This window comes from Parasteatoda tepidariorum, chromosome 5 (assembly GCF_043381705.1).
Source record: "Parasteatoda tepidariorum isolate YZ-2023 chromosome 5, CAS_Ptep_4.0, whole genome shotgun sequence".
NCBI lineage: Eukaryota > Metazoa > Arthropoda > Arachnida > Araneae > Theridiidae > Parasteatoda > Parasteatoda tepidariorum.
In genome coordinates this window covers 76,892,715-76,919,878 of record NC_092208.1, presented here as the reverse complement: position 1 = coordinate 76,919,878, position 27,164 = coordinate 76,892,715, and the positions used below count along the sequence as shown (strand labels likewise).

At 28.6% G+C, this 27,164-nt stretch overlaps 2 protein-coding genes across 2 annotated transcripts in view; one reads left to right on the top strand and one right to left on the bottom strand.

Moving 5' to 3' along the window:
* The window catches only part of LOC107451342 (THO complex 5), a 31,335-nt gene extending 12,626 nt beyond the window's left edge, over positions 1-18,709 (top strand). Inside the window, exons 8-19 of the mRNA XM_043051225.2 lie at positions 1,286-1,418; positions 1,517-1,591; positions 2,160-2,203; positions 3,844-3,943; positions 5,913-6,015; positions 7,400-7,504; positions 9,113-9,327; positions 10,521-10,621; positions 13,238-13,325; positions 14,169-14,284; positions 16,162-16,352; positions 18,558-18,709. Coding sequence (XP_042907159.1) covers positions 1,286-1,418; positions 1,517-1,591; positions 2,160-2,203; positions 3,844-3,943; positions 5,913-6,015; positions 7,400-7,504; positions 9,113-9,327; positions 10,521-10,621; positions 13,238-13,325; positions 14,169-14,284; positions 16,162-16,352; positions 18,558-18,621 — 1,335 coding nt within the window. The 3' untranslated portion in view covers positions 18,622-18,709. The remainder of the gene's footprint in view (positions 1-1,285; positions 1,419-1,516; positions 1,592-2,159; positions 2,204-3,843; positions 3,944-5,912; positions 6,016-7,399; positions 7,505-9,112; positions 9,328-10,520; positions 10,622-13,237; positions 13,326-14,168; positions 14,285-16,161; positions 16,353-18,557) is intronic.
* A 2,709-nt stretch (positions 18,710-21,418) lies between these two features.
* LOC107451333 (beta-1,4-glucuronyltransferase 1-like) lies at positions 21,419-26,674 on the bottom strand. Its single transcript, XM_071180646.1, has 3 exons — positions 26,565-26,674; positions 23,784-24,937; positions 21,419-21,733 (listed from the first exon to the last, which is right to left on the bottom strand). The coding sequence occupies exons 2-3, from the start codon at positions 24,840-24,842 to the stop codon at positions 21,536-21,538; spliced, it is 1,257 nt and encodes a 418-aa protein (XP_071036747.1). The 5' UTR covers positions 24,843-24,937; positions 26,565-26,674; the 3' UTR covers positions 21,419-21,535.
* Between the last annotated feature and the right edge of the window lie 490 nt (positions 26,675-27,164).

The following is a 27,164-nucleotide window of genomic DNA, read 5'->3' as shown; positions in this document are numbered from 1 at the left end:
TTTTAATGCAGCATTATCACAAATTGAAAGTTTTGAATTGTGTATTTGAAGAATCACTTTTTTTAAGCACTTGATTATTGACAATTCACCCACAAAACCATGTGGCTTTATAGATTGCATTTTCGTTATTGATATAAATTTGTAAAGGTTTTTAAAAGCTTGATTTTTTAATGCTACATTGTATTGTATGGAAATTTTTAAATCACTAATTTGAAGAATTTACTTTTTGAGGCATTGGATTTGTTGTCTATGTGGTTTTGTCGATCACATTTTACGCAGTTTAGGATTTCCACATAGTTTTTAATATTTCAAGTTCTTTTTTGATATACTACTACAATCTGTGTATTTCAAATCCTGCTTTTATATAATCACCCAATGACGTGTGCTAGTTGTGACAATTTTATCTCAAGTCTGCAATTTTTTGAAAATGTGAGAGTTTTGTGTATTCTGTAACTGAGTTCGTGTTTCTAGCTGGTCTATCTTTATGCAAAACAAGAAAAAAATATGTCATTATTTTCTGCTGTAATGAAATACCCCGAAATTGCATAACTCCGAACTTTGTTCCCCTAGTAGCACAATTCTTTTTCTCTTTTTTTTAAAATCTTATTGTAGCTGAAATATGATTAAAATCAAACAAAAATCAGAATTTGAGTAAAATGCAGAAAGTGGAAGATTTTTATCATTTCATACTTTTACTGAGCATTAAAAAAGTGATTCCACCACTTCTGTAAAGATTTTGATATCTTAATCTTATAAATTTGTCCTGTGTTATCTAAGCCATACATTTTTATTGGCTTTTTACAGAAATTTTATAAAAACAATCCTAGCTATATTAGCTCCTAAAAATTGTTACAAATTACATGTTTACTGGTTCATTATTGTTTCATTCAAAGTTAACGGGTACATGTAAATTGTAATCTATTTTCATAATTATATCTCTCTTGATATCTTTAAGAGCAAATTACCCTTTAGACAAACGTAAGAAAGATTTTTTAGATCCAAAAAGAAAATACTGGAGTAATTTCTGAATAGACATTTCTGTTTGTTGACATCTCAAATCTGGAAGCACTCCAAGCATTAAAATCGAAGATATCTAGAATAAAGAATTATCTTATAGCTTAACATAGGAAGATAAACTTGAGGTACTAAAATGGAAGTTTGCAAAGTAAATGTGCTTAGTTGAGTAATTGTTATAATAAAAGAGGTAGTAGGAGAGAATGTGTGATGATGAGCAACATTCCATTGTCAATTTCAATTTAAAGGGAAATTTAAATTTATTTTTTAGGCTGCTGAACCATTCCAAAGCAAAATGGGAATGCCTTTCTTTGCAAAACAAAAGATGCATGTTGCTGCTAAGTATCTTCCAAGGCCACTCTATGTGTTATATGTTCAAGCTAACGCCTATTTAGACTATTCTGGTATGGAAATATTTTTGTATATGTTGTTTTTTTCCCTCATCTTATTTATATTTTATTTTTACTTCTTTATCTAACTTTGATGTATGTTATTTTTGAAGGTAAAAAGATAAAAATAACAGTAGAGGGAAATATTGATGATGTGAAGGCTCTTCAGTTGAAAAGAGATGAATTATGTAAGTTATCAATACAAAAAAGTGTGCTTTTATTAAACCGAACTATTGAAAACTATATTAATAACTTTAGAACCTATATTAATTATGGTTTGATTAAAAGAGTTCATTGCAAAGCAGTTACTATGCGTTACAATGTTATTAGATATGATTAACTGTTGAGAAATTCTGGCATTAATCATTAAATGAAAGAATGAATTTATATATATATATATAACGTGATGAAGACAAAAAGGATAAAAAGAAGAGAAAAAAACAAAGAAAATTAAGCATCTTAATAAGTTTTAATTGCTTATTATTCCATTTTGTTTTGAATATATTAATACAATTATTAGATGCGGATATAATATATATATATATATGTATATATATATATTTACCTTCTATGCTAATATTCACCTATGCATAATCGAAGAAATATTTTATTCCTCACATTTATTGCTATTAGTTTTTAAATCAATTACTTTTTATGTGAATTATTTTAAAATAATTTAATCTTTTTTAACACCTGAAGAAAATCTATATGTTTGTGAAAATATTTTTTACTGAAGCAAGTTTACTTCTCATGTAGCTGAAGAAAGTGGTGAATCTGATCAAGAAGATAATGCAGAAAGTGTAAGAGGTTTTTTTACATTTTTGACTAGTTAAGTGTTAACTGTATATTAACTTTTGAAATTATATTTTTCTTACTTTTGATATTATTTTAAATTATATAGATAACTTAGATCTTGAGCATTTTTATTTAATTTAATAAAGATTAATAATATATTTGGAAAGTTTTAACTTTGCTTCTGTAAGGAATAATTCTCAATTAAAGTAATGTTTTAGCCTTAATATGTTAAATATTTATTTTGTTCTGTGGTTTTAGTTGTTAATAGGGCTCTACAGAGAGAAAATTTAAAATAAGAGTGATACTAGATGAAAACCTCTACATAAGAATTGTTGCAAATTTATAAAATATTAGGAAGAAACAAAAATTACACATGCATAACGGAAATGAGACAGTACTATCAAAACAGAAAAAAGTATCTCAAATAAAACACAATCTATTTTTACATACAACAACAAAACTTTATGACATTCATTGAATTTTAATATTTTTAATTTAGCTTTTTTATTGAAAATATCTTAAGTTTGACTCTTAAATTACTGATATTACTCTTCAGTGTGTAAACATCAGATCATTAGGTCAAAAGCTATTAATCATGTAATGATTTCTATTTAGTAAACATGTGTCCTTTTCTTTATTTTACCATATCCTGTGGAGAAAATGAAAAAGAAAAAAAGTAATAAAATGGTGTAGGAATATATGAAATATAGTTGAACCTTAATATCACAGACCTTGAAAGATTAGTTTTTTTTATTGCCACAAAGAAATCTGAATTTCCTCTGCATCTACTATACAGATAATTGAAAGAAAAAAAGCACCTTCTTTTAACCGGATACCCTTGGTAACCCTTGATTTCATTACTTTAATTATAACATTAAAAAAAAAAATTTCTTCATAATTTTCAAAAAATTTAAAATATTTTTTAAAGCTTCAATCTTAAAGCCTTTTCTGGAAAAATTTTATTGATTTTTTCTTGAATGTGTAATGAAAAAGTAGTTGATAAAATCGTTAATTCTAAAGATACGAATACGAGAATGCGTTCATAGAACATAGATACGATAATAGGAAAAGAATAGGTTCATAGATAATTAGAAAAGACTTGCTACTGCAGCGAATCCAAAAGAAATTGATACTTGTGAGCAAACAGTTGCTGTAGGCATTAGTTTTGCAATATTTTATGATTTGAAAAAATTCAAAAATATTAATAAAAAAAAAAAGATTGAGAAGAAAAGCAGCATTGAGAGATTTACCAGAAGGTGATGTTGATTTGGAAGAATTCAAGCTAAGTTTAACACTATATAAAAAAGCAAAGCTATTAGCATTGTTTGAATGCATGTTATGCAACTTTTTAAAACCCCAATAAAATTATTATTTTGATTAAATAGTTGAAAAGTATTCCATATTCAATCATGGAAATCGCAAAATTAGTCATCTTCTTTCTAGTTTGTTGATATCAAAGTTTGACTGTATTATCAAAATATATTCTTCTGTTTTGTAACCATGAATTGTTCTATTTCTTCGATTTTCTTCCTAGAAAAGGCCAATCAGCAAATAATATATTCATTTAGTTTATTTTAATTAAACAAATTGATGGTTTTGTAAATTTGGTTTTACTATAATCAATTTCTTAAATGTTTTTTAATAGAGCATGCACAGACATACACTGTCTCGGAGCAAGAGCAATGTCAGTAAAGACATTATGATGAAACATCCCATGTCAGTTCATGTCACTATAGATGTTGATGGTAAGTCTTTAAAGACTTCATTTAAAGTAAAATATATTTGTTTAGATGCTTTTAGGTTTATATATAAAAAAAAATTTTATCTTTAATAATGGTGGAGTACTTTTATTATAAAGTTCAAAATAAAACAAATATTATGTGTCTGCCAATGTTTCAAAGCAATTTATGTTCCCTGAAAAATTTAAGCATTCATCTGTTTACCTTTATTATTTTACTGCACACTGAGCTAATAAGTAACTGTGGGTATACTGCCGAACAAAAGTGTGTATTTAAGAAACTGTGTTTTAAAGTTGTATGTTGCATGTAAAATATTTATTTCTATATTGAATTTGTTTTTATCGTATTTCCTTTATCACTACAGTGTAACCTTTGTTAAGCGGACATTCTTGGGACTGAAAAAATTGTCCGTTTATGTGAAGGGTATCCTAATAGCGAAGTTTAACACCGTAAATTGTTTTTAGAATATTTTCAAAGATATAGAAATAATTAAATAATCTACAATAACAATCTACAAGAATATTTATTTAAACTCTAGAAAATACTTTTTAGATAAAAACAATATATTAAAAAGCTTGATATAAATACATAATTCTATATGTAGCTACAGATAAATAATTATAATTTTCCTATCAGTACAGATATTCAAGTTACACATATAATACCGAATAGGAGCTTTTAGTCCTCAGTCAGTTTCAATTATTAGGTTTGCATCATCTACTTATAGTAGGTATTCACCAAGAAACTTGGTGAATGCCTACTTGAAAGTAAGCCTCCCACGATTCACAGAAAAAAAAGCAATGCATACCTATAAGTCATGAGGACATATGGAGTTGATTATTCACGATTGATCATCTATCAAGTGTCTGAATAAGTGTTTCATTTTTATGAATACCTCAAAGATAATACTTCTGTTCTATCTTTTTTTTTTACCCACCTGTGTTAAGTATAGTATTCAAATTGATAAGAATATAAAAAAAAATTTCAGTGGGGCAAAAGCGTTGAGAGCATTTAACACCTCATTTCAACTTGAGGGGTCTCATAACCTATGTTGTCCAGATGAAAAGATGCTGATGTCCGAATTATTTCCCAACAGCAGTATCATTTTCTCTTCTTTCTTTGCAAAGATAAGGAAAGGGGACTGGAGAAAGATTGATTCTTTAGTAGTGAAATAGCTAAACAATATTTTCAGTTATTGATAAGGCAAAATATTTACTTGCTTTAAAAATAGTGAAAAGGTTTCTTGCAATTTAGAGCAGAAATAATTTTTTTTTTTTCTTTCCAAATTTAGAAAAAGTAGTGACTGGTTTGAAGCAATAGAAAATAACAGTTCAGGGCAAAAATGACTGTCCGGTTACGGGATTATCCGCTTTGCGTATAATGTATATAATTGTTTATTCATCAAAGATTCCCAGGGAATTAAGAATATGTATGTATTGAGAGGTGTCCGTTTTGCAGGAGTGTCCATAACACAAGGTTTCACTGTATTTATATTGACTTGGTTTTTTTTTCTTCCAAAAAGGTAATAGGTCTTTGAAATACTAAAACACATTATCTCTCTCTTTTCATATATTGACTTGGTGGCGTTTGACAGCGTACTCACAATATAATGTATGGGTGCAATAGAATATGCATAGTTTCATTCAACAAGCCTTACTCCGATTGAAAATAAATTTCACAAATTTTTAATGTAAATGACTTATTAATTGTTATTTTTTCAGTTATTATTTTTTTTTTAAATATTGTTTTGTTTTCTTGGTTTCTATAGAGATTCAAATTTAAATAATTTTAGATGTCCGTAGAATGTTATGGTTCTAGAAAAACTATAATTTTAGATACCAAAAGTTTGCCGTTGTTTTTTAAATTCAAAATTTTTCTTCCTAAATCTTAATTTCTAATCTTACAATACTTTTGCCATAAGTAAGTGTAAATAAATTGTAAATTATAAATTTTTTTTATATATATTTTTTTTCAGATTCCAGTGTTCAACTGCAATTTATGTATATGGTTCATCTTAATATTATAACAGTTAGTACTGTTTCTCTTATTCCAGAACCAATGTCTGATGATAAAATTGGGTAAGTTATCTTTTATGTATAATACTGTTTTATTATTATTGTTTGAGTGTGCATTTTTTTTTTATTCTTATGGTTTGAGTTTATTGTCTTATACATCTTATCTGAAAGGACAATTTTTTTTTCATATCATTGTCAGTAAGTCAACTTAAAAATTTTTTTACTTGAAATATCTAGTTTAGAAACAAAAAGTCTTAATACATAAACTTAACCCATAGAGGTGCCTAATCAGTTTTCTTGACCTTGGGCTCTGGGGTGCAGGAGCAGATGTTCTGGTCAGGTGGTCAGCCGAATGCGGAACCCCCAGTGTTTAGTTCCCAAGCATGCTTGGTACTCATTTATTGACCCACTGAAGGGAAGAAAGGCTGAGTCAGCCTTGCCCGGCCTGAGGATCGAATCCAGGACCTGTGGCATGGGAGCACAAAGTGCTACCACTCAGCCACCAGGCGTCATATATAAATGGGCTTAATATATGTCTTCATCATTTTTTATTGTTTTTTTTAAAAAATTATACCATAAGTTTATTTTGTTATATTGATATATCTCCCGTTGTTATTGTCTAATGCCACTTGCCAATATTGGGAGGCTAAATTTAAGGCAAAGTGGCTCGCTTCTTGTTTTTTGATGGCCATGAAATTTATTTCTGCCACACACATACGTCACAGCCCATTTTACGAAGACACATTCACATGTCATCCATTCTTCCACAAATCATAATTTTGACCTGAACCAGAGCAGGATCAATCTCCGATCCAGTACTCCCAGAGGTGTTGATTTGTTATGGGAGCTTGAAGGACTCTGTGACTTTGAAAGATGTATCTTGCACCAGTCACCACTTTATGCACGGGGAGTCTTCAGCCGTTGGTGATCAAACTCACAACCTCTTAGACATGGAGACTCTACTAACCAGGCTATAATTACTTCTATTGAATTTTAATACAATAACGTTCGACTTTATTTTATTATTTAAAAATTTACGATCAAATTTTCATAAAAAAAATTTATGCAAAATAGTTTTTTACAAAAACTTGTATATTAAAGAGCTGTAAAATAGTTCAAGTAAGCCTACCTGGTGTTAAGTTAGTTTTCTCCATGCACTTTTTATAACTTCATAAAACTTTGATTAAGACTTATAGATTGTGAGTTGCAAATGAAAGTTAAATTCATTATTTGTTAAATTATCTTGTTACCAGCACTATTTATTGTAATGAGCTCTTATTGTTGTTGTATTATTATTGTGTTGAAAACTATAGTAAGACTTTGAAAAACTGTGTCTATAGTAACAAATAATGAATTACAAAAAAAAAGTAAAATAGTATTTTGATTAATTGTTTGTAAAATTTGCATTTTTTGCACTTTTAAAATTCACTTTTTTTTTTTGTTTCAGGGATTTATTAAGACATGATGTTTTTCTCAATTGCTTATTTCCAAATGATACTGGTCGAGATACTCCCAATCTTTCAAACATTTTTCTTCTCAGGAAAAAATTTGGGTATGTTATTGTAAAAATTCTTCTTTTTCAATTCCTTTATTTTTATGGTTTGCTAAAATATTACTCTTCCCAAAGTTATTTCATGTATTTTTAACAGTTCACTAGTCTAAATTTTATTTCGTAAATTCACAAGAAAATTCGAATTGTCAAGGTTAGGATAAGAAAAATTTTCTTGTTTCCTTTTTCTTCTCATGTTAGACATGAGGTTAACGTCATGATGGTTTAATTATTAGGCAGAACATAAAACAAGGCAAAATTTATTAGGCAAAACATAAACTTATTTACATTAAGTGGAAAATATCGTTAAAAATCGCTGCATGTTTGTAAAACTACTTGTATTATAAAAGAAGTAAGATTGTCTTTCCTTAAAATTATTTAAATTTTAATAATTAATAGGTATTTTATTTTCTAACTGTCATTGAACAGCCCACCCCATTTTCGGTTTACGACTACTAATGTTAAACTTTGTAGCCTTGTAATTTTGAACCAATCCAGAAGACTAGTAAACTCCTGGATCATTTACCCCTGAGGTATGATTTGTTATAAGTACATGGAGGACTTTGTGACCCTACAAAATTAACATGCACCAGTCACCATTTACTACACAGGGAGTCTTCGGCCAGTGGGGATCTAACACACGACCTCTTGGACATGGCCCCAGTGCCCTACCAACCAGGCTATCCCGGCCAAGTTAATAAGTATTAAGTATCAGGTTGTTTAAAAAATCATTTATATCAAGCATTAAATGTTTCTAAAATGATCAGATATTTAATTAAATTATTTCAGGCAACATATTTTATACATTTTTAATTTTAAATTTACATAATTTTGTAGCTGATATTTGACCCATTTGTAGCAGAAAGAACAAGAGTGATTCTCAATCAGTTCAATTTATGATTATATAAATCAGACTATAAGAATCATAATAAGTTTTATACTATTATAACATTTAAAAAGAATTTCTTACTAAATTTAAATAATTAGTTAATTTAAGTTAGCAAATTATAAAAAAAAAAGATCTTATTCAACTATAAAATTGTAAGTCATTTTGAAAAGTCCCTACATTTTGTAGTTTTCAATTTGTAATGGTACTAAGTGACAAGCTTTGAGTGTTTTTGGAATAGAAAATGATTCTTAGCTAATTTAGCAACAAACAGTCAACATGAAACCTTATAAAATATCTCTTTTGGTTGCAAATTAAAATGCCAATGATGTGAACACAATATGACAAAGCATTTTAAATGAGTGTTAGATATTTATAGGTTTCGACAATAGGAAATTTGTGTATAAGAAATTAAAGTAAGGTATAATTTTAATTTCTTATTTCAAGGCATATAAATGTATTAATGTCCCTAGAATAATTTGAATTCGTTAAAATGCCACTTAAAACTATCATCTGTTCACCTCTTTAGTTAATTTATTACTTTTGAAAGATACTTTTATGTCTCTTTAAAAGCATAATGAGTTTTCTTAATCCCTGTTTTGTTTTTGCCAATGAGTAAATTTAATGAAATTAGTAAGTTTTAAAATAAAATAAAGTAATTGAATAATATTTTTAATCATTCAATTTAAATTGTTCGACTCCCTGTTCATGAAATTTTTTTTCAGGCCTGAAGAACATCCCTTTTCCAATGAAACAACTGGTTTGCCATATATTTGGGCACAAGAAATATCTGGATTACTCTTCATATCACCCAATGAGAATACTAATGAATACAAGCAAATGTATAAAGAAATTCCTTTCAGAATGGAGAGATCAATCAATGCAATTTGCACTCGTCTCACATCTAGGCAGCAGCTTTATCAGCAAATTATTTCTCTTGGTAAGATCTAAGTCATTACCATTATTTATATCAAAGTGCTGTCCCAAAATTCATGCATAAAGTAAAGTTGATTGAACAAAAGTTTTTAATCACAACTAGTTGTTTTTTTTCTTTAGTTCATAAAATATACTGGCTAGGGTTATTTGGTTAATGTAATGTTGTGCACTCTTTTGATTTATCAATTCACTGGCCGTTTTTAGTGAATATTCGTTAAAATGGCACTCAATTTCCTCAATCAAGGTCGTGGGTGGTGGGTGAAATTTTTTTTAATGTTTAACTACACGATCTGAGCCGAGCCAATTTTAATCATCGAAATCGGAAATCATACAATTAGAGAATGATTGAACATTCATAAAAATATTATCTAAAAATGTATAATCCTCCGTTTTTAATAACTCTGAACCTATAGCTGTTCATCTATTTTTTCCCCCAATAGAAAAAATTTAATGCATAAATGATACAAATTGCAATTCTTGTCAAAAATTTGAGACCTTCTGTATATTAGAGGTTTTCTAAATTTTAGTATCTACTATTTGCGTAAAAAAATTTCTTTTAAATCTCTCAGGTCAAATCTAAAATCTTAATGTTACTCCCAAGTACAATATTTCCCTCCCATAACATGGAATGATTTGATTTCAGAATAGAATGAATTTCCCTTTGCATAACAATCACAGGATTAATTAAACTATCCTTCATATTCAGTTTTAAAATAAAACTTATTAAAGTACACCAATGTTAAAATGACTTTTGTCACTAATGGCTATCGTTCTACATTTTCTGTACTTTAACGATTTAACCATTTTTCGATATTTTTAACGATTGTCATTTATACATCTTTAAATGTTTCACTAAAAATATCTTATTTTTATTCTTAATTAATATCTAATAATTATCTAAATTTTTCTTTGCTGTTGCAATTTATCTGCTTCTTCTTACAATATTGCATAAATTATTTCTGAAATTTTACTTATTATCTTGCGAAAAATAGGAACTGCCCTGATTTGGAATCCTGTACTATATATTAAGGAAAGGAGAACTTTTAGTGTGGTTAAATTCATTTCAATTAAACCTTTTTTGTGTGAAATTAATTTATCTCTGTTTTAATTTTTTTTGAAACTGTTATTGCATAAAGTTACAATTTTTTTTTATATCTACTTGTGGTAATTCTCATTGAGTGCTATATTTCAAAACAGAGCAAAGAATAAATGTGCCACCAACTTTTGCTGCTCTCTATCCTTCAAAAATTTCATCACAGCTAAAGTCATGGAATCCAACCTCTTGGAAGGAACTCGCTGTAAGTGCTTTCGTGAAACTATTCCTACTTTTTTCCAGAAGTTTTTGTAAAAATGTTTTTTAATTTCTTAGATATTATGACAAAAACAGATACAGAATGTTAAGATGTATCTAGATACAGACTGTTAAGATGATAAAAATGTTACTAGAAATGTTAGAAACAGAATGTTACTAGAAATGTTAGAAACAGAATATTACTAGATCATGCAGAATGTTAAGCAGCATATTTATGGTGTCCTACTTTAAAATTATTTGATTAAAAAAACCTTAAACTTAATGGCAAATTTTAAATTAATATTAACGTGTAGGAATGTTAAATAATTCATACTGGTTATTTGTTTAATGAAACAATATAAAAGTTTTCTATATATTGATTAATTATATATAATTTTCTATATATTGATTAATTATTATATGTTTTATATTATTAGTTGTTTGGTGGTCTTTTAATAAAATTAAACACAAAAATAATAAAACTTTCTGTTCCAAACACAGTAATTTTAAAATTAAAAAATTTATATTTTATTATTCTTTTGTGATAAAATTTGCCTTCATATTTAGTTAAAGCAAGTTATACTTTTGGTTTGTTGTTAGCCCCTTTAAAAAGGAATCTGATATTGACCCTCTACAATTACTGCAATAGATTCCAATTTTTTTCACTTCTAATCCTCAATAATGGAAAGGAGTCTATATTTCACCATCTTATTGATCATAGATCATGCTTAGGACCATCTGGAATGAGCAGTTCTGTCCCTCTTTTTCATTCATAGACAGTGGTCAAAAAGCTACATTATTTTAGTAGTTTACTACAACTACTTTGTTACAAATGTAGTTAACTAAAACTACTTTTTTTTAAATGTTGTGACTGCAGACTACTTTGGAATTGTAGTAACTACTTCAGTGCTGTAAGGAGGCAAACTTTGCTAGAAACCTAATTAACGCATATCTTCAAAATGGTTTTGAATAAGAAATTGGCTTACATTAAATGAGGAAGTAATTGAGAAATATTTATTCAAGTTTAAATTAGCCAATTTGTTATTCTAATAAATTTTTTTCCGATTAGTTCATTTATCTTTCAACTTTTTATGCCTTTTTGGCAGCAAATATTTAATTTAAGAAATGCAAAATTATCAAATTCTTTCAATTGTTTAGCTCTCTATTATTTCCTCTGAGAAATTAAGTATATGGAAAATATGTTCCCTTCATTTAAATAACAGCAATGTTGCAAGAGTATGCATTCGCATGTGAATGTGTGTCTATTTTTCTTAATGGCTAGTTTAAATATTAGTTGTATGTGATTTTAAATGTGTAATTTCTTTTAACACTCAGCTGTGGCCACAGGGTCATTTTCATTGCACCCATTGACGGACCCGCGAGCATCTGTACTCATCAAATTCATAAAATTTGTTGCATTAGAAGTGTGGTATCGCTTTCAAACTAACCTTAAAAATAATTGCCGGGAATCGCTGCGAAGTACTGACTTTTTGTATCGCACTACTTTCTTGACAAAAAAAGTAGTACACTGCGCTACAAACTACGAAAAAAAGTAGTATCTACAATAGCTTCACTACTTTTAGTGCGCCACTTGCGACCACTGTTTATAGAGAATTTAAGACTTTACATGTTCATATTTTTGTTTTAAAAGTACAAAAATGTTTAATACCATTTCTTGGAAGATTTTCTTAAATTGTAAATAAATTAAAAAAATATATATTTATTTTAGTTTATGGAATGAACGGTTTAGTTCTGACTGTCTAATTGAAGGGCCACAGTAATATATGTGTACAGTAGAGTCTTGATAGTTCGAGGGGGGCGGGACCGAGATCGAAATTTTATAAATATTTAAATAAATGGAAAGAAAGCAGCTTTTAAATTTTAGTATTTAATTGAAAAATATATTATAATTAAAAAAAATTCTACAGACATTAAAGGATCAGGATACATTTACTGCATTACACCAAGTTTTCAATATTTTACTGCATCAAGTTAATTGTACTTTAATTGTCTGATGTTTTTTGTTTAAACACACTATTCACAGAATATAGTTTTTGAACATTCAGTCATTGTAATACCAATTGTAGTAATCGTTCTACAAGTTGTGAGTGCATTGGTAATTATTTGGGAGTGAGGCAGTTTTTTTTCACTAGCTCGGATTTATGGGAAACTCCATTGTGTTTTTCTTTTATTTTTTGAGATTTTTTACTTCCTAAAACTATGTTTACAGATCCGTTTCTTTCTTAATTTCTTTTTTTTTTCTTTAGTGCTCTTCACTCTATTGTATTGATATTTTTTGCTTAGGCTATATTAATACAATATTAGAAAGCACTATTTTTGTCGGTATAATGATGTGGGCTGATGATGATATAATTTTTTTTTATGTTTAAATTTTTAGGGATTGTTATTTTTATTTTTTTCTTCACTTTAAATTTCTTTTCCCTTTTTTTTCATTTCTTAGCTTGTTTTCTTTGTATTTTTATCTTTCAGAATGTTTTAAGGGTGCTAAACTACTTTTAAACAATTTAATAACTTTAAGAGTTGGGAAAAAAGATTAGAGTTTATTTTGCCATTAAATAATGTATTTTTCATTCTAAAGCAAAATGTTTTACATTTTTATCAGAATGCCACAAGCATTGATGAACTCATGAACCTTAATATTGTTGCTCAAGATCATCTCATATACAGTGCACAGTTAGATCGGGGATCAGGTATGTATGACTATAGTTACATACATTCTCTTTATTTGAAATCATGTAAATTTGTAGAAAAGGAAAATACTTGTAAATTTGCTTTCTTTGCTTTATGGATTAAACAACAAAATGTTAATTTTGTTTGTTTTCTCTTCATACTAATTATTGTGCTTTTTTAAGTGACAAATTTGAAAACAGAATGTAATAAAAAGGAATTTTTCATAATTTTTAGCTCTCTACTGAATGGAAACTCCCTTAAATGTCTAATTACTAACATCTCATCCTAAGAAATGGAGTAATTCTTTTATAATATTCTAATCTTAAAGAATGAATTTTTGATTTAATTGAAGAGCTTGTAATAATTTAATGATTAGCCGCATTTTTATTTGTCCAAGTAAGCATTTTCTGCAAGAAATTTTTTTTTTATGATATAATGATATATTTTTTAAGTTGTTATCCTGTGTTAATTCCCAAAACTCGTAAGTATCTATCTAGAAACATTACTAGGATATGGTTTGTTGAAAAAAATGGGATTCTTTACTCCAAATTCTTCGTATATATTAAATGTAATTTGAAAGTTGCCAGTTATTTTTAATACAGTAAATAGCATTAACTTTAGTAATATTAAGAATAATATTACCACTTATCGTTCCTATAAAATAATTTTCTGATGAGCATTTTTAACATAACCATAAGAACGGGCTTTCTTATGAACATGCTGTTTGTGCAATGCGACAGTATTACAATAAGTTGCTATGTTTTTATGGTATAGATATGATAATTCAAATTCTCATAATCGTCCTTTGAGGAATTGGAAAGTAAAATTTTAGATTATTACAGCCTCGTTAATTCTATTTACAGCTTGCTTGTGTGCTTTTGTTTGTATTGACCCCAGTTATCCAGTGAAGACACCGGTGTTTTTACTACAGTTGTTTTGGAAAGGAACTCACACTTCAGTTTCAAGTTTTGCTTTGAGAGTAAGTTGTTTTAAACTTATCTTTATTTGGAAATAAATCACTATTAGCTTCTTATCATCATTTTAAATTTATCAATTCTAGGCACCAATTCTCTTAATACATTTCTAGGCACCATCAATTAGTTCCATTTTTCTTTCTTCCTTTTTGATTGGATCTAATCCTTTTATTTTTAATATTTGTTTTAAGTACAATAACTAGTACCTTTTTTGTATTAGTTATTAAACTCAACTCTAATAAATAGAATATTATGAAAAAATTTATTATCAAATTTAATATTTAAAGCTTCAAGATTTCCTATTTCATGCATGTCCATTCTTTTCTAATTAATAGCAAAATAGAGTTTATCTGCCTTTTAACCAGAAGATGAAGTCTTGATTTTAAATTTTACTGTCAATTGTCTCCCTAACTCATTATTAATTTGGAATTCAACTAGAGGTTGAAATATTAATTACATACGGAAATATAATTGCATTTCAAATCATGCAATTGTGAAGATTTTATTTCTATATATCCTCTTATCTAAATAAGGGTAGAGTAAACTTTGTATTAAGTATTAAATAAAACTAAACAATATGAAGGGAGAAAAAAACATGAGCAGCATGTCAAAAGATTGACATTGAGGAAGATTTTTGTTTACAGAACCAAACCTATAGTAATCATTTCTTAAATGAAAAAACTAGATTTCTTTATTTAAAAAAATAAAAATAAATCCTGGGTGGGTTTTATTAGCTTTTTTCTAGTTTCTTAAGATATTACCTAGTTTAACTCTTTTTAGGTTTAAGTTTTAATTCAAAGGGAAACAATTTTAGTTAAAAAGTAAACTTTCATAGGAAAATTATTAAATAATAAATTAAAATATAAAAAAATAGCCTTAATTTTAATGTAGTTCCATCTTTTCATGTTGGTAGACATGAAAAGATGGAACTACGGGCTATGAAATTAATTCTTTCTTTGACTAGAAATAAAAGCATAATACTGGGGTCATAGAAATATGCTGTTTTCTGGTTTATTTATTTGTTTTTAAACACTTAAGTTGTGGTTTAATTTCTTTTCCTTTTTGTTAAAATAAAGTAAGTCTTTCACAGGCTAACTTACTACATAACTACTCCTACTGTTTATTTAGAATTAGTTTTGCTTTGATCAATAAAATGATTAATCAGTCATATAAACTTTTATTAAATAAATTTGTAATGCAAAATAAGTTAACGTTAATTTCATATTATTCAGTATTTTATCATGGTTTGAAATTTAATGAATTTTTAAATTCAATCATTATTTTGTAAAAAAGGAATCAAAGGGCGTTCAGGACTGGTCTGCTTGCAAAAAATACTTAAAGCGAACACTGATATTTATAAGTCAAATAAAAAATAACAGTTGATATAAGGGCAGTTTTCATTATGTTTATAAATGAATAAAAAAACACCTGTGTTTTTTGGGGATTTGTGGATGGGTTGAAAACTCTGATAGCATACCCATTTTTGTGCTTTATTCATGTTGCTTACTTTAATTTCTATCCACTTAATTTTAGTTTAATAATGTTCCATTATTTTTTGCACACGGTTAATGCATAGTTAGTAAAAATAATTTCTTTTGGGCTTTCTATGCCGAAAAAATATTAATTTAAATTAAAAAAATTCCCTCCAAATATCTCATAGTTCAGATATATCTTAAGTACTAATTTTTGTTCCTTAACAGTTCATTCATTCTTTTCCACCCCTCAATTAGTTGATTTGTAGTGTATTCCACTATGCTGTTACTTTTTATGATAAATTTAAATTTAACTTCATTTCATGCAATAAATTCCAGAAGCAAATTATTTTATTGCTATCAATGTTTTTCACTAATCAGTTTATAATCTTATTAATTTGTTGTCTTAGGAGCTTGAAGAGGAAGTAAACGTTCATTTTGTTGAAAGCCTGCCAGAGGAGTATAAATCGAATCTGTTGCTGTGTCAACTCTATCATTTAGCCGTGTGTTTTGATGTTTTCTTAGAAACTGAACATTCTGGTGACTCTTTTGAAGGCCCACACGAGTTTGTTAGGGACAAAGTTGTTGTAAAACATACAAGGTATTTATTTAACTGTGATGATTTTTCTAATAATTTTTGTTTTCTTTTCTTTCAACAGCCATGCTTTTTCTTTGGGTGCATTGCTCACTCCTTCTTTATCAATAAGAAATTTTAACCCTTTGAGGCTGATGGCACATCGATATCCCTTTTATACACTGCTCAAAACAATTAAAGGATATTGAGGTTGTGGGTTGATCTTGCACCTGAAAAATTGTTCGAATGATTGATACTTTCTGGACAGATGTTGTTGGCTATGTGAGATAAAAACGGCATTTGTTTGGCAGGAAAAATGTGTTTTATTGAGCATTTGGGTACAAAAGAAGAAAAAGCACAATTTACGCATATAAGAAAAATAAATTTAAAAAAAAAAGGTGTTTCCTGAAAAGAAAATCGTTTATGGTAGGTGGTATGGTTTCCTTGGACGACCAGCAACGTTGAACACCTTTGAAGCATCCAGCCAATGAGGTTATAAATGGGTATTCTGTCCCACTCCTCCAGAAGAGCTCTTTCCAGTTCTTGGAGAGTTTGTGGGGGTGGTAGATGACCAGCAGTTCGTCTGCCTGGAATGTCCCAAACATGCTCGATTGGGTTCATGCCTGGAAAACATGCTGGCCAATCCATTCATATGATTTCCCTCCTCCAAAAGGAAATCATTCACCAAGTTAGCGCGATGTGGCCTGCAATTTTTGTTCATTGGCATGAAGTCATCTCCAATTGCTGCAGCATACGGGACTACAATAGTTCTCAGGATCTTATCCCTATATCAGTGACTGGTCATAGCTCCATTTCGTATTATTCATTTAATAGTGATTTCCTGTTCATTAAACAGGCGTTGATTGAGAATTACTCAATTCTTGCTGGCAGTTACACTTTGGAGTAAACAAAGGGGATTCTACTGCTCTTTGACTCATTTCAACTCACATATCATTGAAAATGTGGGAAGGTACAGAGTGATTTGTTTTGTGGTCGAAACTTGCTGTCCCCTCCTAATGCGCTATTTGATTTGATAATTAAAAGTTTAAAAGTTCAGTTTGTTTTTCTCTAAAGTAAAATAATTATTGCTTACTCCAGTGAATAACTTTGCATTGGTTTAACGATCAGTGTAAAAAAGAATGATTTAAGTTTATCGAGGGAAAAATCATCTTAGTTTTGGAAGCAATAAATTTCAAAAAATTCCAATATGAAATAGCTAGTCAACTTGGAATTTTTCACATTTCGACAATAAAAAAAAATCTCAAAACATTAAAAAAAATTATGCAAGTCATGAAAGTCTTAGTAGAAAAAGATAGAGAAAATTTAATTTTGATAAATTGTCTAATTAAACAAATAAAAACAGTCTTCAATTTTAGAATTTTTTAGGAAAGAGCAAAATAATAATATTATATTACATAGATTATACTTGTCATTTACATTGTTTTATTTTTATGTAATTTTGAATTATACTAATATTTTATGATATTATATACAGCTTTAATTATAATTATTTATTGAACATAAAATTGAGTTTATTGAATCAAAGCATTATATTATGTATTTCATACCATTAAAATTTTTTTTTAAAATCTAACATTTGAGGATAATGCTGCCCCCTTTTAATCAAATAATATGCTTTATTGATTAGTGTTAGCTAGAATCAATGATATTCCATTAAGCAGTGTTGACTGATCATAATTATGCACTGACAAATTTCAAGATAGATAAAACCTTTTTAAGCTTATGATGTATTTTTAAAATTAATCCCAAAAGAAGGCACTTATGAAAAATTACAACAAATTTAAAATTGCATGCTATGGTTTGGAAAACATTTTTAATCTTTTAGAACATTTTTTTTTTTTTTTTTTTTTTTNAAAAAAAAAAAAAAATTTTTTTTTTTTTTTTTTTTTGTCAAAATTTCTTTACAGAATTATTTTACGTCTTTTAAAAATTATATTATAACGCTATTTATCTGCCTTTTTGATCACATATTTCACTGAAACATCAATATCCTGGCAATAACATTATTCCTTATGTTAAATAATATTATTTCAGATTGAGAATAATACCTTCAGATTGAGATAATTATCTTTAGTGAGGATTTTTTTTAAATTTGTTCTAATCAATTTTAAATCAAAAATCACTATTTATATCTGGAATTAGTGTTTATACTTTATTGGCCATGATCCACGAAAAAAAAAATTTAAAAACAAATCTTGTTTTTTTTTTTAGGGGTCGTACTCATAGTCGCCCTTACAAATGCATATCAAGTCAAGGAATATTTACTTACAGATGAGAAATATCTGTTACAACTAAATTTTGTATCTCTCTGTTCTGCTCATTTGTATATTTTTTTCCATAATATTAAATATATTTCTTTTTGATGTAACATGTTTTCTTTTAAATATTTATGTGTTACAAATAGTTTTTATTAAAAATATTGTAAATGTGATTTTCATATCATTTAGCAGAAATTCCCCTCTATGGTTTTTTTTCTATTGTTTTCCATGATTTAAGAATCTACTAATACTGATTGGTTTAGATACTATTTATTTGTTTTATTATCACATAAGTAAATAACATACATTGTTTGTTCTTACAATGAAATATATATCATAAAAGCACTAATCACATAAAGTTATGTCTCCTGGGTAAAATTTTAAAGCTATTTTTTAGTGAAAGATATATTTGTTTAAAAGTAATGCTTCATTCTAAAGCATTTGAAATTTATTAAAAATGAAAAATAATATAATTTTTTCTTGTGTCTAGGAAAAAGTTAAAGAAAAAAATTTTTACTCTAAAGAAACTATTTTTATTTCATAATATTTTTGAAACTGAGTGAAAGTGCACTTAAGCTTGCATTCTTATTCAAAATATTCAGAATTCATCTAGACCTAGATTTGCATATACATTCTTATATTTTTTCCTGTTAATTTATATACAATTCTTACTTCAAAAACACTTATTTTTTCATACTTGTGCTATTTCTATGAAAACCATATTTTTCAATAATACTTTATATTTTATGTATTTTAACTTGATCATCTACGATATCATTATTATTACCTTTGTAGCATGCATATTTCCATGTTCCGAAAGGTAAATATAAGTTTTGAATGGGCTAATAATGCAGAAAGATGGCAATACTTTAATAATTACTTTAAATTAAATGTTGATAATAATAAGAAAAACTGCTTAGTCATAAATCAGGGTTGCCCCTCCACAGGGAGAACAGGAAAAGCCTGGAAAATGCAGGGAATTTAAAAATCACCTAAAATAACAGGGAATTTTGATTTTTTTCTTTGCAAACTGGGAAAATACAGGGAATTTTGTTTCTTGTTTTGGTCTTTTAAAAAAAGGTGATCACTCAAAGCGTAATCTATGGGATATTTAACTATGATATTTCAGCTATACTAAACTATTTCATTTGCATTATTATTATTATTTAGTATTATTTTAAGTATTTTCAGCTGTTTTTCCAGCAATTAAAACTAATCAATATAGTTAGCCCAATATATCTCGCACAAGAACACAGTAATTGTTGTTTCCTCATAATATATTGTGTATAATATGTGTAGGGAAAAGACAGCGAATATTTTTTCCAGATTTGAGTGGCAACCCTGTAAATTAAAATTTTATAAAAAATTTAAGTTGTATTTAGGAGGAAATTTTTGAGTTGTAGGTAATATTTTTAATTAATTTGACAGTATGCATATTTAAGAAAAGTTTCAAAAAGTACAAATTGAATGTGGATTTTTAGACTCACAATGTTTTTAAATTTTATTTCTAATTTTTTTTAATTTTAATTTAAATATTAAACCCTGATTTCGTAATTATTGATCTGTCCATTAAATGTTTTATATAATATTAAATTTTTCAAAAATATTCCATTAAAATCTTGTAAAATTGTGAGAGCTCTGTAATGGTGAAGAACAACTGCTCTTGAGTCTACAGCATTTAAAGAATATAAGAAAATTACTTTGAAATCATTCCATAAATTCTGAAAAGAATTATAAATTAAAAAGAAAAATATGTATTATATTGTTCTCAGTATCTCAAAAACTATTTATTTTTCAAATCTGTACTTATTCTAAAATGTTTTGAACAAGAACAATATACACATTTCCTCAAAATTCACTTAATCAAAGATCCCGTGCTATAAAAAATGTAAATGGTGGGAAAGAAATTAGTGATGAAGCTTAAGGTTGTTTATCGAAGACTTTGTCGTCATATTTAATGAAGCTCTTTTTTGTGGATGATATGCTATTTTCATAACTGCTGAAGGTTTGCAGCAGTTACTCTTGACTGTTAGGACAAGTTTAGTGTATCTAAAGCTGGTGCTCTCTATGTTTATTCTGAAAATGGTGCAAAATGTCAATGGAGGAAATCCACAGCTTTGTAAAAATGACAAGCGTTTGCATTGTTTTTTTAACATTTAAAAAACTTACTCCAATGCTGCATTATGTGGGCTCATAAAAATTTGCAAAAACTGAGACTAAGGCAGTGATTTTAATGATTCTCTTCTATGTAGAAAAATGTCGCCAAATTGGTGCTTTTTAAAAAAGTTAACTTTTAAAATTATTAAATTATTTGTTCGTTCTGAAGCCCAAATAATTCTTCACATCATAATGATAATATATACTTTGAAATCATCGCTATGCTCCAAGTGTAAAGCGCTTAAACTGTAGCTTTTTAATTTTCTTTAGTGATAGAGCTTCGAAAAATCATGTTAAACATTACAGGCAGTTATATCATTACCAAAACAAACCAGTTTTATTCAATGGATAGGATTTCAATAAATTTTATATTTTCTTTAATTTGAAAGTTTTAAAGTTCAAAGAAACCTGACAAGTTATCTGAATATTCAGTCAATTAGAGTGAAAAAAAAAAGATGTAACACCAATTTGTTAATGATTAATCTTTTTTTTTTAATTAAACAAGCGAAATTTCGTTAAAGTGTAATTTAATTTAGTTTCTCATAGAAAAAAAATTTTTAAATTAACACCACGTTTGGGAAAATCATGTTAAAAAGAGATAACCTCAATCTCTTACATCCAAGATTTTATATTGCTGTAATAATTGTTAATAATATGAGAGGTGAGTACATCTAAGATATTCTTGCAGTAAAAAGTTAGGTGAGCTTTTACTAAGCCAAAAGAGAAAAAAAAATACTGTGTTGTTTGAGCTAATATTACATATGGCATGCAATATTATATTGCACAACCCGTATCGGATCCATAACGGCACAGCAGAGCCTCCAACTTTTTTTCTCTTGCTGCATTGTTGTGAAGGATGAAATTCTGAAGAATATTAGTATCTTTAACCGTTTCCATCTCTTGCTGAACTTGAACCAAAAATGCATTGTCCAAGATATGGAATTCATAATGGTTCAAACAAAGTTCAAGCAACTGAAAAGGGAAAAAAATAACAATTATACTCGCATTCATTGAATAAGACATTGTTTACAAAAGACTGATCCTTCAAATCATATAAAGTGTGTAGTGCATGGTTACTTTAATTTTTTGGTGTGGGGACCCCATGATATTTCGAAAATTCTGTGGGACCCCATAAGCATTGTGCAAATCTTATACACACATGAGTGAAACTGCCAGTTTCTTCACTTGTACTGTAATATACTACAGCAATTTTAGGTCATTTACTTTAATTGACTCAAACTGTTAGTTTCATTACTTGTACTATTATATACTATAGAAGTTTTAGGTCATTAACTTTAATGGACTGAAACTGACAGTTTCTTCACTTGTACTAAAATATACTATTGCAGTTTTAGGTCATTAACTTTGCTTGACTGAAACTGCCAGTTTCTTTACTTGTTGGTTGGTTGGTTCTAATGCCACTTGCCACATCCTGCTTGGTGGAACTTAACAAATTTAAGGCAGAGTGTGCGTTTCTTGTTTCTTAGTGGCGCCATCTATGGCCAAGAATTCGACTTCTGCCACACCATACGTCGCACCCGTTTATAGAGCGAACCCATTCATACATCCATAGATCGTAATTTTGACCTGAATCAGAGAACGATCGTTTTCCAATCCAGTACCCCCAGAGGTATTGATTTGTTATGGGAGCATGAAGGACATTTGCGGCTCGACAGATTTAACGTGTCACTTTACTACACGGGGAGTCTTCGGAAGGCGGGGTTCGAACCCACGAACTCTTGGACATGGGTCCGGCGCCCTACCGACCAGTAACAGTCACTTTACTACACGAGGAGTCTTCGGCCGGCGGGGTTCGAAACCACGAACTCTTGGACATGGGTCCGGCGCCCTACCGACCAGGCTATCCCAACACATGACTATTTACTTGTACTAAAATGTACTATTGTAGTTTTAGGTCAAACTCTTAGCGCCATCTGCTCTTAGCTTTACACAGCCAACCATCCATATTGTACTGCTGGTATTGTTGCATCTTCTCTCTTTGACACAATTATTTAATGTTTGATAATATATTGGTTATGCCTATTTATTAAGTTGTTAATAATTGTGGAGAGTGAGAGTTTGTCGGACAGTTACGAAGAATATTTTTCTTTTGAATTTTTGTAAATACATTTTAAAAGCGTTTAAAAAATGAATGTATATCTAAAATGTATTTTGTAATATTTTTTTATTTAGTATTTACTTATGCTATGAATTTGTTTTAATTTAAATTATGGAGGAAAAACTTACTGAAGTGATTACAATTACGGAGAATTTTAAGCTAAACCTAAGGAAGCAAGAAAGTTTCAATAATACATGAGGAAATTATTTTCTTATTTAAAAAAAAAAACAGCTTAAAATGGTTGAATTTTTCATCTTTCCCAAATAAACAATTAACTCCTACTCTTCCTGTTTAGAAGGTACATTTCTTTTTAACTCGTCGTAAAAATTACATCTGAAAACCTCATTAATTTCTGTTAGTTGAAATTTTTATGAAAATCGAAGCTAAGGCTTTCAGTGAGAGCTTCAAAGAAAGAAGAAATTTCCCTTACTCCTTGTTAATCTATGAAGAATTATATTAACGAAATGTCCTCATTTAGAAATTAATATTTTGAAAATTTTTTTTGCTTCATTTAATTCATTAAGGTTGTAGGTAAGTATTTATAAAACTATAACTTTGAACTCTGAAGAACTTTTCTTAGACTTATAAAAATGAAATTAAGAAACTTAAATGCACAAAATATACTTTAATGAATAAATTAAAACAAAAAATATTGATTATGAATTAAGTTAATATAATTCTCCGTAGGTTAATGTGAAATATGTAGTATCTTTTCTTTGCCTAAAAAAATCCTTAACTTGCTTAAAATTTCAACAAAAAAAAAAAAATTTTTGGGTAATTTATTAAATCAACATTTTATTTTAACTTGAGGGATAGTTATTTCTCTAACTGCTGATTTTGTGTTTGAATTTTTGTTTGTAATCTCTAATTACTATTTTAAGAATCAAAAACATGCACACTTGCCTGCAATTTTCTATCATGCCGTCCTTCCTTGATTTCCTCTTCATTAAAAAAAGGTATATCTCTCCTGGATATATAGTAAGGTTGCCAAGATTCAAATTCATCTTTTTCATGACTCACATAATACACAGACAGTGTATGGTCTGGAGATCTGACTTCCAACCATTTCCTTGCATGTGGGAAAATATTGCACTGTGAGCAATCCAAAGTACTGCTTGGCAAGACAATATTACCTTCCGCTGTCATCTGTACCAATTCGCTTTTAGTTTCAGGAGGTTTCCCATATCCTGCCATTTTAAAAACTGGAAGGACGTAAACAATTTTTTTAGAAGTCTTTTGAAATTTTAAAAGCTCGATGAATCGAGGTATAATGTCGACACTCGGATAATAATGCAAATCAGAAACGAGGACATAGTCTGTTTTACTTTCTTGAATGGCAACGTTCCTGCCGATATTTGCTGGAAAAGGCAAATTGCCGTGACTTTTGAAAGTTCCCTTTAACCAGACTTGATACGAGGTTGAAGTCGTCGTTGTCAGCTCAGCTTCTTCTTCCGGCGATTTTAACCTTCCCCATGAAGGGTTAAAATCCAAATCAAAATAAACATGCCAGGACACGTTTTGATGGATACATGGGTTAGCCAACCTCAAATTGATTATTTTTCGAAGTGCAGATTTGAAGTCGGATCCTGGTGCATAAACTGACACTGACATTGGACCTTTCCATCTCGAGCAAATTTCTGGCAGATGGTTAAGCTCAGGAAATATAGCCGCCGTTGCAAATGTCATCGTGTTTAAGATATCTGGTTGCAATGCTGCTCTAAGATAGTTTTTAATGATGGTATATCGTCCTCTTTGTTCCATTTCATAAGATTGCACACTTAAGGCTTCCGGTAACATATCGCCTAAATTTCGCAGTCTACATGAGAAATTAGCTGACCACATGTAAAAGCCTATACCACAGATATAAATGAAAAGTATTGAAGATGCAAATGCGCAAAGTGGGGAACTTTTTCTTGCAGAAAATAACGTTAGTTGAGGTAGGAGATGGTGCGTTTCAGTCATGTTTCAGATGCCAAAACCTTTTCTATCAAATTAGTAAATAGAAATGAAGTAGCAAGTATCAATCAGGATGCCATTTTTGGAAAACCCCCGTAGATCTAAAACCAATAACATGATGTTACTACGTTTTTGATTTCAAATATGCAAAGTATTACATTCCTTAATACACATAGTGTTTTTTATCCTTAAGTAATATTTTAAAATTCTTGTCAAAAATTAAGTCAGAAAATCGTACATATATGTACTACTACAGTAGGGATCGCAAATAAATATGGAATATGGAGATGAAAAGGTAAAAACGCTATCAAAATTTATCGAATCTCCACTGAGGAAAGCGATACTGTCAACAAGAATACCTGATAGTTAGAAACACCATTTTTTATTAAACTCGTTCAGCTGTTTTCAGTTCGGTTTCCTCAATAGTGATTCGTTAGATTTAGATAGCGTTTTTCTTTTCTCTTAGATCAAATAGCAATACCAAATTTTTTCTGCCAATGAAATTGGTTTAGGTGTTTTCAGTTCGGCCTACTTCAGTAGTGATTTGATAGATGTTGATAGCAATTTTTCATTCTCCCCAGTTAAATATTAATTTACAATCCCTAATATGTATGGGTTTTTTTTCTTTCGACAAGAACCTTAAAAGTATAAGTTGAGGAAAGGAATTACAGTACACTCTGCATAATTTTAGAGTCATTGTAAAAACATTAGAGTAGCACAAATTAATATCTACTAGAGAAAAAAACAGAAGCGTAAGGAAACATCTTTATTGTGGTCGGAAAGAACAAAAGGAATTAAAATGAATTAATTAGCCTGTTGGCAATTGAATGTGTTCGCGTTTCTGAGGAACCTCCTTTCAGTTTTATGCTTTAATAAGCGGGTTTTCGATGTTTTTAATCCCGGCTTTGCTATTATCGAATTCAACAGTGATCGGTCATAGTTTAAAAACGTTTTTTCTTCTCTTAAATATTAATTTGTGACCCTTAATTTAAATAAGTTCTTGACCAAATTTCTAATGATATATATTAAGGTTGATCACAACGGAACATTTAGTATCAATTCATAAATTTAGTATTGTAATGCTTTGAGTTGACACTTTTTTTTTTTTTTTTGCATCTTGTGTGATTCGGTAATTTTTTATTTTTTTTTTAAAGATATATTAATTAGCTTTTTCCAACAAATATGTGCATTTCTGAAAAGATTTGTACAGGGTAATCTTAAATAAGCTTTGAAATAGCTATTTTAATGATGATTTAGGGAGCTTATTAGTCACCAAATAACTCTTATGGATGTTTATTTTCGTTATTCTAAAGAATATATAATTTTGAAAATGTAAAAGAAGTACAGCTTTTGGATTATTTTATTTATGATTTTTTTAAACAAATTCTACTGATCTTGGATTTTAATGTAATCGAAATACTGCCAGCATCACTTTCAGGTTGATGAAATGTAAGAATAAATGTATCGTTACAAGGTCTATACAATCTACGGTTTTAAATTTTTTTAACAAATGGTTTTAAATAAAAGATTGAAGCTAAAATGTCGTGTTTAAATTTTATCTTCTGAATTTAGAAAAATTTTTACTACCTCATAAATTTATTTCAAACTTTTTCACATAAAATTGAAATCAATGATGCTAAAAAATATCTTTAAAAAGAACAATATTAACAAAAAATAAATCGATTAATTAAATATATAATTTTTTATTTTTATTATAAGTTTCCTTACCTGCAACAAAATGAAAGTGCATCTCGTCTGCTTAACGGCCCATAATCGTCTGCAGGTGCATCAGCTATTCTAGCAGCAGTTATTACGCTCTAGTAGTCACCTCTCAGTTGATTTTTGTGGAACCCGCATTTTTTATTTATGTCTCATTAATTATAGAAAACCCTTTTCCACTTAAACAACTAAAAGCTTCGAGTACAGGAACAAAATCTTCATGATTAAATGGATTTCCTAAACAGTTAACTGAGGAAAAAACTTCCGCTTTGTTCTGGTAAAACGTACTACGTTTTAACAGAATAAGTATTTGATAAAGTCATAACTATAAATCTTATCTCTGAATGAGTGCTAGTAAGTGAATCAAAAAATGCAACCAAATGAAAATTGAAGTTTTTATTAGTGAAGTTTCTATTATTTAAAAAATTGTAAAAATGAAATAGTATAATATTTTAAAAATTTTACTACTTTTAAGTTCTTTTTGTGTAGCTTTACTGCAAAATTTAATTTATTGTATCTTTTTACAACGTTTTTATTAACTCGCTTTCGTGTTTATGACAATGGAATATTGCAATGAAATTTCATCCGATTTCCGAGTGGTTAGAGCAC